The sequence below is a fragment of the Neltuma alba genome, unplaced genomic scaffold (genome assembly GCF_004799145.2).
Source record: "Neltuma alba isolate B1F8T4 unplaced genomic scaffold, ASM479914v2 tig00010169_pilon, whole genome shotgun sequence".
Classification (NCBI taxonomy): domain Eukaryota; kingdom Viridiplantae; phylum Streptophyta; class Magnoliopsida; order Fabales; family Fabaceae; genus Neltuma; species Neltuma alba.
The window spans coordinates 108,866-118,804 of NW_021635112.1; the positions used below are offsets into that span (position 1 = coordinate 108,866).

A 9,939-nucleotide genomic window follows, 5' to 3' on the forward strand; every position below is an offset into this window, starting at 1 on the left:
GACTCCTAATACACAAGCACCTGAATCGATAACGTCATGCCCACGTAGTCACGACAGACACCTAGTATAAAACAATGAAAGATTTAGTTATCGCACGATGGACAGCCCATAAAGTGCGAGTGGGAGATGTTGAATTTTTAGGATTGGATCCACCCTAGATGGGCTAGACTATTTGACTGGATATTAAGAGAATATACCGGTCAAATATCCAAGCAAGATTATAATATGTTTGACTCAGTCAAACATTCTGAATCAAATCCAAATGGTTACGATATAAATTTAATTAATTTATATTGTATAGATTAAATATATGTTAAGTATATATATTTAGAATTAATTGTGATTGATTCTGGATTTGAATTCAAATATCATGATATTATAAGATAAGGATATATTCATATATCCTAACTCAGATTTAACCTGATAGGCTCAGTGGATATTTTGGCTTCTCAAAATACCCTTGATAAAAGCTATAAATAGAAGCTTCCACCTATCAGTCCAACTCACTCTAGTAGTTGAACTTTCCTACTTACTCTCTCTCGCTCTCTTATTCTTTCTTACAAAGAGGTGCTCTGTTGTGCACTCAAAGCTTAGATTTTTATAGTTTAGCTTATAGCGTGAGCTCAGAGGATCCAACCAACAAGACTTGAGATCCGACCCGGTACGTTTCCAATCCATTCTCTATTTATTCTAATAGCACTAAATGTCTCATCTTTGGAGGAAAGAAAGAGAGTCCAGGTAAATCTTGAATAGTCATCAACTATAACAAGACTACATAAATTTTCACTGAAACTCTTGACTCTTGACAGACCAACCAAATCCATGTGAAGCACTTGAAGTAGTCTCTCAGTTGATACTGTCTTCTTTGATTTAAATGAGGAATTTGTTTGTTTACCCTTCTGACAAGCATCACAGATAATGTCATATTCAAATTGTATTTTAGGTAAGCCAATGACTAAATCTCTTTTTGTTAATTTTGAAAGCTGATTCATATTAACATGAGCAAGACATTTATGCCAAAGCCAACTTTCTTTATTTTTACTAACAAAGCAGTTTTCAGAGATTTAGAATCAATTAGAATAGTATAGCAGTTACTATCCCTTAGAGCTCTCAGCTTAACATTTAATTCTTTCTTTTTGAGTGGCAAGTCATCTTTGCTAATGATTAGGAATTCTTCTAAATCGAAGATCACCCAGTTTTTTTTGTCGGTACTCTAACTAATACTAAGCAGGTTTGACATAAACCTTTGACGTAGTATACGTCTTCAACTTTTATTCCTTTGTCACTTCCTATTTCTCTGATTCCAACAATTCTTCCAAATTGATTTCTGCCAAAGCTTACTTTGCCACATTCTTCAGTTTGAGTGATGAGAATTTGTCAGTATCACCAGTCATCCACCTAGAGCATCTACTGTCAAGGTACTACTTGTTTGTTCTAGATGGTTTAAGACATGCCTGTAATAAAGAAATCACATTTTTGGTACCCATACCTTCCTGGGTCCTTTCTGGTTAGTCAGGTTTGTCCATGGTACATATGTACCTTTGGGCACTTATTTCAATGTCCCGTAGGTTTCTTTCTTCTTATGATGACAAAAAGAAGTTGTATAACCCTTACGGTTGCAATAGAAACACAATACAAAAGGATTAGAAGAATAAACGGTATTTCTAAAGAATGTTAAATATGATCGTTGACCACTTTTCTTCTTTCTGTTACTTCTATCCTGAGTAGGATTATATCCTATTCTGGATTTGTTTATTGTACACCGTTTAGCTCCCAGTATCACTTTGAGCATTTCACTATCCTTTGTGAACTTCTCTAGGGTTTTGGTAAGCTCTTTAGTTTTCTTTTTGTTCTGCTCACATTTTGTACAGGTTGGAGGTGTAGCTTCTTTTTGCTTCACTTGTTCCTCAAGAATCTTGATCTTCTTTTTAGAGCTCACTAACTTCTTAGCTATTTTTACTAATTTTGAATGTAAGGTATTGTATTGAGATTGTAATTCATCATAAGAAGGTTCAGAAAGGATTACGTCATTAGTCTTTGAATCATCGTCTTCTTGTGCTACAAGATAGATGTTAGCCGTTTCCTCATCTTCACTGTCATCTTCCTCAGATGAGCTATCTCCCCATATTGAAGTGGCAAAGGCTTTCTTCTTTCTGAATTTCTCTTTCTTTTTGTCTTTGTCTTTTGACTTAGACAGTTGTGGACATTCTGCTTTGATATGGCCCGGCTTTTTGCATTCGAAGCATATTATCGGATCTTTAGATTTGATTTGAGATGTGGAGGCTTTACGTTTTGATTGGAATCTTTTTTTAGCTTTGTTCCTATAGAACTTTTTGAATCTTTTGACTATGAGACATATTTCCTCATCCTCCAGATCCTCTTCGTTGTCATCTTCACTCTCATGAGTCTTGAGAGCAATGTCTTTACGATTCTTCTCGTTTATCTCCTTCTTGTTTTTTTGTTTACTCTTATACTCTGCCAAGCTTCTGAATAGTGCAACAATCGAGCCAATTGATTCTTATTTTGTCTCCTCAATGGTTGTCACCTTCGGTTCCCATTCCTTCATGAGACTGCTCAGTATTTTCCTCAGTTGATCTTCTTGGCTATACTTCTTGCTGAGTGTAGTGAGGTGATTGATGAGATGGGATAATCTTACTTCCATATCTCGAATTCTCTCTCCATCTTTTACTCTGAATAATTTAAATTCTGTGGTAAGAGTGTTAATTCTGCTCTATTTTATGCCGATTGTTCCCTCATGAGCAATTTTGAGTGCTTCCCACATCTTCTTTACTGTTTCCAAGTTGAAACTTGCGAGTATTTCTTTTGGCTCAATACACAGGTCAGTATGTTAATTGCTTTGTCATTCAATAAAATGAGCCTTTTATCTTCTTCGTCAAACTCTCTTGGGCTTTTGGGAACTTGTTGGTTGTCAATAGTTTTCTTTGGAACATAGTTCCCATACTCTATCACGTCCCACAAACTATATTCAGTTGCTTTGATGAAAATCTTCATCCTCATATTCCAAAATGTATAATTTTCTCCATTAAAGCCTAGTGATTTTGATGTTAAGCAGCCTTTGGGTAGCACGCTATCTCCAAATCCTGCCATTAGATCTTTCTTTAGACGGTTAAGTTTTTATCGAAGAAACCTACTTTGATACCAAATGTTAATGGCAGCTTCACCTAAAAAGGGTGAATTGGGTGATATATAAAAATTTGACTGAATAAAAGAACTACTCAGATAAAACAGTGGAGATGAGTTTGAAAAGTTTCATCAAAGAATGATGTCACAAGAGTTTATACTGGTTCGGTCTCAACCACTTGAACTACGTCCAGTCCTCAAGAAACTATGCTCTTAGTGCGTCAGCATAGCAATCGAGTCACTCTTAATCACTCCTCCTTAGTACCATAAGGTTACAATCCCCTCAAAAGTCCACACTCTTGAGTAACTCTTAGATTTGAGTAAAAGATGTAGCAACCTCTCTTACAGAGTATATAAAATGATAAACACTGAAGCTCAGTACAAAAGAAAACAGAGTATTGAATGCAATAGAAAATTTCAACAGACAATAGCTCGCGTATTCAATACTTTATTCAATGCTCTTCACGCCATTTATAGTTAGAGTATTTCATTTATCCGTTAGACTGAAGAGCTTCTAACCGTTAGCAGATTGCTTGTGTGTGTTCGACAGTTACAATGATTGTTCGCCATTAATGCTTCTGACATAGTAGGTTAAGGGCTATAATATAATCGTTGTGCTTTGTAATCTATAGAAGTCTCTTGACACAAGTAAGCTTTCTTCTTCAAGTAAATATAAATCAATAACAGAAAAGGTGATGATTCTTGATATTAATACAACAGATGAAAAACATAGAATCAATCATCAGATATTCAGACAGTGAGAAGAACTTACTTGATTGATGTCTTGATCGATAACTCCTTGATCAATCATATTATCAATTAATTACAAGAGAAATAGACTTAATAGGTGTATGCATTTATCAAATAAATTATAGATCAAACAATGATAGAACAAGTGATTGATAAATGGTGAAATATAACTAAAGTGATTTTATAAGTGGAAATACTTCTGAGTTCTATACAAGGTTTATTTCCTCTAAATTTGCATGCCTTCATATCTTTAAAAAGAGAGTAATATGATTAAGGAAGGCTGAGAAAAGCTTAAAAAAAACAAAATGAAAATATGTTTTTATGAATGATCATTGTGAAGTATTAGCTTGAGTAATGAATTGATGTATTGATCGAATAGATGATCGATAATCACTTGATTGATCATCTTATCGATAATTCAAAGTTGTTGTGAAAGCAAGTATGATGATTGAACACTTCATTGATAAAAGACTGATCGAATATGTGATATGAAAACAATTCAAAAACAACTTGATGAAATACGTAGAGTGACATGCTGATGATCAATCATATTATTGATAAATGAATGATTGATTACTTGATCGATCAATGACTGTGAAGAGCTTCAATTTAAAAAATGTTATAATAAGCCTTTGATCAAACAATTGATATGAAAAAGTCTTGACAAAAAGATGCAGAAGGATATGATGATGGATTAAATGATTGATCATGAATTGTAAAAACCTTATTTTGCAATATAACAAAGAATACTTTGATGAACACATTATCGATTAAACAGAAATGTTTTGACACATAATTTTTGAATAAGTTATATATAAAATAATAATCAATAAAGTGATGGATAATCTGTAAACTTATTTTAAACAACAAGTGAGGAAAGGGAACTTACCAATTATCTGAGTCATTATCAATTAAAACTTGATCGATCAGATGATAGATAATTCTTTTGTCATGATTCAGAATATTTATACATTTTTCCTAGCAGTTTATCAATTAAACATTTATCCATCTAATGATCAATAAATTCCTGAAACATCTTATATTCACCTAGTGTTATTAATGATCGATCAACACATTTATCTAACCAGTTGTCTATCACAGTGAATTATCTAACACAAGATCAATCAAACCTAACAATAATTGATTCAAAATGAACTAACAGTTATCTGACACATGTTCGATTAGCCAGTGATCAAACACTTGATCGATTAACTTAACAATTTTGTAGAGAAACTAAAAACTCCTTTTGTTATTATCAAAACCTTTAAATCTAATAGAATCATGGCTTAACCAAACTAATCCTTAGAATTAAAAGCTAGAATGATACAATTTAGATGCCGGCTATCAAGTGAGATGCATTGTTATGAGTCCTACATCAAAAATATCACTTTGAAATAAGAGTCTCATAAGACCTTAGACTCTCCAACTCTAGAAGTTGGCTTTTGGATTGTGATTCTGTTGACAATGTGTGCGCATTACACTGTACAGCATTTAATTAAGCCCCATAGTTTATTTAAATTTTTTGTCCTTGAAATTTGGGTCTATTTCGATTTTGGTCTCAAAATTCAAACCTCTGGTTTTCATCTATGAAATTTAATCAGTCTTAAAATGTTAGTCCATAAAAGTGTAACAGTGTTAAAATCTGCCACACTATTGTAAACTGCATTAAAGTAATGATGTGAACTCACCAAATAACACTTATATAAATCTTGTATGGATAATAAATTATTAAAAAAAGTCCTCATAATGTAGTTATTTGGCACTCTTTTCCCCTAATGTTCATTTGAGTAGCTGTTTGCTACATTGAATTTTAACAACTCATCTACCTCCATAAAATCATTCCTTGCGTTGTGTTTTGAAGACCTTTTTTTTTCCTTGTTATCCACACAAGGTCCAACTAGATGTCATCTAGTGACTTCACATTATCACTTTAATATCATTTATGACACTTTAGCAGATTTTAATACTGTTATACCTTCATATGCTAATGTTTTAAGATAGAATAAATTTCAGGAACTAAAGTCATGATTTTGAAATTTAAGAGACTAGAGTCAAAATGTGTTTAAATTTCATGGACCAAAAATTATATTAACTCCAAATAAAATCAGTGATTAATGAGTGTGTCTTCAAGTATGTGTGTGTACTGTGTAATGCATATATATATATATATATATATGTTTTTGGTAAATGAGTGTATGCATATTTGAACAAGTGATAAATGATAATAATATTTCTTTATGCAATTTTGGGCGGCACAACATAATTGAGCAACTCTCTTACTTAAACTATGATTTTAAAAATAATTTTACTATATATAAAATAAGTTTGTAAGGAAAATTTTGTCTCAATTAATCTAAAAATATTTTTTAAAAATTATTTTTAGATTAATTCAAACACCCCTTGGTCTATTCAATATGGTCAATCGATTTCTTGTAGCTCCCTTCACAAATTGACATTCATAATATTTTATAGGGCGACACATTTTTTGACATTTTTCTCGAAAATAATAGGTGGGCGCTAGGAAAACCTAGTTTATTCCCTTGATGTTGTTTTATAGTTTATGTACATAGATATGTTATATATGTTTTACGTGCTTTAGATATGCACATAGTTTTACGTTACATGGATTAAAAAAACGAATAATAATATATTAATATGTAAGTTGGTCAATCCGTGCAAGATCCAGATATGGAGTGGAAGAAAAGCAATGTGGAAATATTATTTTTTAAATTAAACAAGATAGGGTCTGCACTGTTTTCTTTTATATACATATATCTAATGTAATATTTGATCTCTTCGTTAACCTATAAGCACACGAAATGTGTAGTCACTGTAATGTGCAAAAGGTCAGCCAAGACGGCAATAAATGATGGATTAAACGGCACGTATTACTTTGGTTATCAGGTGAGGTTGTGTCTCATTCTGAAATTTAACCCCAATGCCAATAATAAATTATACGCATCGACGAGGCAAAGATCATAGAAGTAGGGGTTATTTTTGTACTTTCACATACCAGAATAAACAAAGTATTTGTGTTTTTCGGATGACCTCCATGGGAAGGCAATGACGTCAGGCGACTTGTACTGGACTATTTAATGTTGTGTACTTGTGTGTGAGGAGCAGAAAACGACATTGCTTATGGAATATAATTTTTTCCCCCTCCCTGGTTCGGCTAAAACGTTTCGATCACAACTAGGAGGAGCAATTTGCTCGGTCTAGTCTGATTTGAAAATTCAGACAGAACTCAAATGGAATTGATTTCTCAAAAAGATTAGTTTAAGCAATATTTTTTAAAATAAAAAAAATTGCGTCAAAGAAAATCGGAGCTTGAGTGTCGTTTACGCCAAACATGTCGTCCTATGCCTCTCCGTCTGTCTGTGCAGCTCCGTTACTATAAAAAAGAAGCCAGACTTTCTCCGCTCCGACTCGACTCGCCTGCGCACTCTCTTTTCTCTCTCTCTGTAGGACTCTGTTTCTCTCTTTCCTTCATTCTACCTCCGTGGTACCCTTTTCTTTTTGCTTTATCTTTTGAGTATCTGTAAATTTACAACAAAAATCTTCTCTTTTTTTGTTCCCCCCCTTTTCTTCCTCTTTTCGCCTCGGGTTCTGCTTTGTGTATGATTCTGTATCGTGGTATAAGAGGGAGGGAGGGAGGAGTGTGTTGGGTTCTGAAGTGAGAGTTCCTGATAATGGAGAAGGAGAAGAAGCTGAGTTTTGTGAGAAATGGTGAGCTTAGATTACCACCTGGGTTTCGATTTCACCCAACAGACGAAGAACTTGTGGTCCAATACTTGAAGCGCAAGGTCTTGTCTTATCCTTTGCCTGCCTCAATCATCCCTGAGGTTCATGTCTGCAAATCAGACCCTTGGGACTTGCCAGGTTTAATAATTCCCTATTTCTTCACTTTAATCTCTGTTTAGTTTCACACACACACTCGCGCTCTAACAGAGAGGTGGCAGGGGGGCTTACTCTGTACAGGTGATATGGAACAGGAGAGATATTTCTTCAGTACCAGAGAAGCTAAATACTCTAATGGAAGCCGATCCAACAGAGCTACACATTCTGGGTATTGGAAAGCCACTGGTTTGGACAAGCAAATTCTGACTTCAAAGGGAAATCAAGTCGTGGGCATGAAGAAGACTCTGGTTTTCTACAGAGGCAAGCCTCCTCATGGGTCTAGAACCGACTGGATCATGCATGAATATCGCCTTCACAATGTACCAATCTCACTTATCTCCATCTTCTTCTTCTAATTCTAATTCTACTTCCAACTCTGACGCATACACTCTGTTTTTCCTAAATACAGAGCTCGGCGGTGGGGATGCAGAACTGGGTACTTTGTCGCATATTCTTGAAGAGAAGAAGCACGAATGTGAAGAGTGAAGAACAGAGTAGTTTCAGAGTGAGGAGGGATATGAACAGATCAAGGCCTGTGTTTTATGACTTCTTAGCACAGAACGAGAATGCGACTACTGATTTGAATCGTACACCTACGTCGTCCACGTCAAGCATCAGCGGAATCACACATCTCTCTTCTCATGAATCTGATGAGCGTGAGGAAAGCAGTAGTTGCAACAGCTTGCCGTCTCTTGCAAGAAACCCGTGACAACCTTTAATTCCTCCTTCTCTCTCTTCCTTACTTTGTCCTCATTCCTAGTTATTGTATCTTGTACTTTTCGATGCTCTTTTTTCTAGGTTATTATTATTAGTATAATTATTCAGAAGCGGATACCGGGATTACCCTCTGTTTCCTCTAATCTCGATAAGAGTAATGAATGGTACTGTTCAGTTGCGTAATCCCAATTTCTTGCTTCATCCAACAACGACTCTTCCCCGCTGTAATTTCAATCGAAGCATGGTGTAGATTAACCTTGTACTAGTGTTTCTTTGGTTTGTGGATGCACTGGACAAGAAGTAAATCCCATTATTGTGTATTGGACAACGTAAAATAATTTATAAATAGTTTTTTAATAATAATTTATGAAATACTACGTGAAAAGAGTTTTGTACGTGAAAAGAGTTTTGTTTCAGAATTTTTTAAACCTTTTCAGGCAGGTCCTAAATCACTTTGCCGACAAAACAGCATTTACAGTTAATAATTCTATGGACATTTGGGCGAGGGTGAGGAGGAAGAAAGGGTCACGGCGTTGAAAATGAGTTACTGAGAAGGGTCCCTAGTTTTGAAAGTTGATGGTCTAACTTACACTGGAAGAAAAATCCATAAAGTACCTCAATTATTTCTAACCCTTCCCGATAGTTTGCGTATCTTATCCAAATCTTTCCTTCCTTCTGCTTAATGAGTTATGGATTCTGTGATAAAAGTTTGTGTGCCAAAAGTTTATTTCTAAATATAAATGATTTATTCCTCCAATTTTTTTTTTCCAGAAGAGTTTAATAGTTGAAAGGCAAGATGTATTTTGTCTTGAACTTTTTTTTTTTATTATAAGATTTCAATTCTGTTATGTTTTTATCATTTTTGTCCTGTAATTAATATATTACATTACTTAAAAAATCGATAACTTGGCATATTATATTTTTTCATGCTTTTTCTGTCTCGCTTTTTATAAATATAAGTATGCTTGAAAAAACATTATTATTTTTTACATATTTATTAGTGCTAACTAATTTTAACAATTTTTTTAACTGCGTAATTAAGTTATCATGCTCCTATGAAAAGAAAAGGAGGGAGTATATGTTAATTAATGCCTTTTCTTTAATTTTGACTTTATTAAAAACGATAAAAAATGTGAAAAAATATATACATTTTTTTTCAATACTCTTTCTTTAATAAGGGTGGGTGAAAAAAATTGTATCTCCTACTTCATATAAGAATTAAGAAAAATTTTATTTGTAATTTGTATTTTTTTTACAAGAAATATTAAAAGTCTATCTAAAAACTTTTAATAATTTTGTAATTCAATTAATTATAATTTATATGTATGCTGTTTTCCTAAAGAGGCATTCTTGATACGTTTATATGCCAATACTATCTTGTATGTCTTGTGCTCTTTTATGTGGAGTGGAGGGGAAGTTAACCAGACGTGCGGA

The 9,939-nt window shown here is 33.8% G+C and overlaps 1 protein-coding gene across 4 annotated transcripts; it reads left to right on the forward strand.

Annotated features, from left to right (window-relative positions):
• Positions 1-7,333: 7,333 nt before the first annotated feature.
• LOC114754599 (NAC domain-containing protein 83) lies at positions 7,334-8,770 on the forward strand. 4 transcript variants are annotated; one of them, XM_028943394.1, is made up of 3 exons: positions 7,334-7,770; positions 7,870-8,108; positions 8,192-8,770. In XM_028943394.1, the coding sequence occupies exons 1-3, from the start codon at positions 7,581-7,583 to the stop codon at positions 8,495-8,497; spliced, it is 735 nt and encodes a 244-aa protein (XP_028799227.1). In that variant the 5' UTR covers positions 7,334-7,580; the 3' UTR covers positions 8,498-8,770. The 4 variants fall into 4 exon arrangements, with proteins under 4 accessions (XP_028799227.1, XP_028799228.1, XP_028799230.1 ...); XM_028943395.1 differs by having other exon boundaries at positions 7,339-7,770; positions 8,198-8,770; XM_028943397.1 differs by having other exon boundaries at positions 7,603-7,770; positions 7,851-8,108; positions 8,198-8,770.
• The last annotated feature ends 1,169 nt before the right edge of the window (positions 8,771-9,939 follow it).

What these genes read in the sequence shown, in the direction of transcription:
- LOC114754599 (XM_028943394.1), top strand. Translation starts at nt 7,581, where the DNA reads ATGGAGAAGGAGAAGAAGCTGAGTTTTGTGAGAAATGGTGAGCTTAGA. An exon ending in AGACCCTTGGGACTTGCCAG is followed by an intron (nt 7,771 to 7,869) that starts GTTTAATAATTC and finishes TACTCTGTACAG; the next exon opens with GTGATATGGAACAGGAGAGA. An exon ending in ATGAATATCGCCTTCACAAT is followed by an intron (nt 8,109 to 8,191) that starts GTACCAATCTCA and finishes TGTTTTTCCTAA; the next exon opens with ATACAGAGCTCGGCGGTGGG.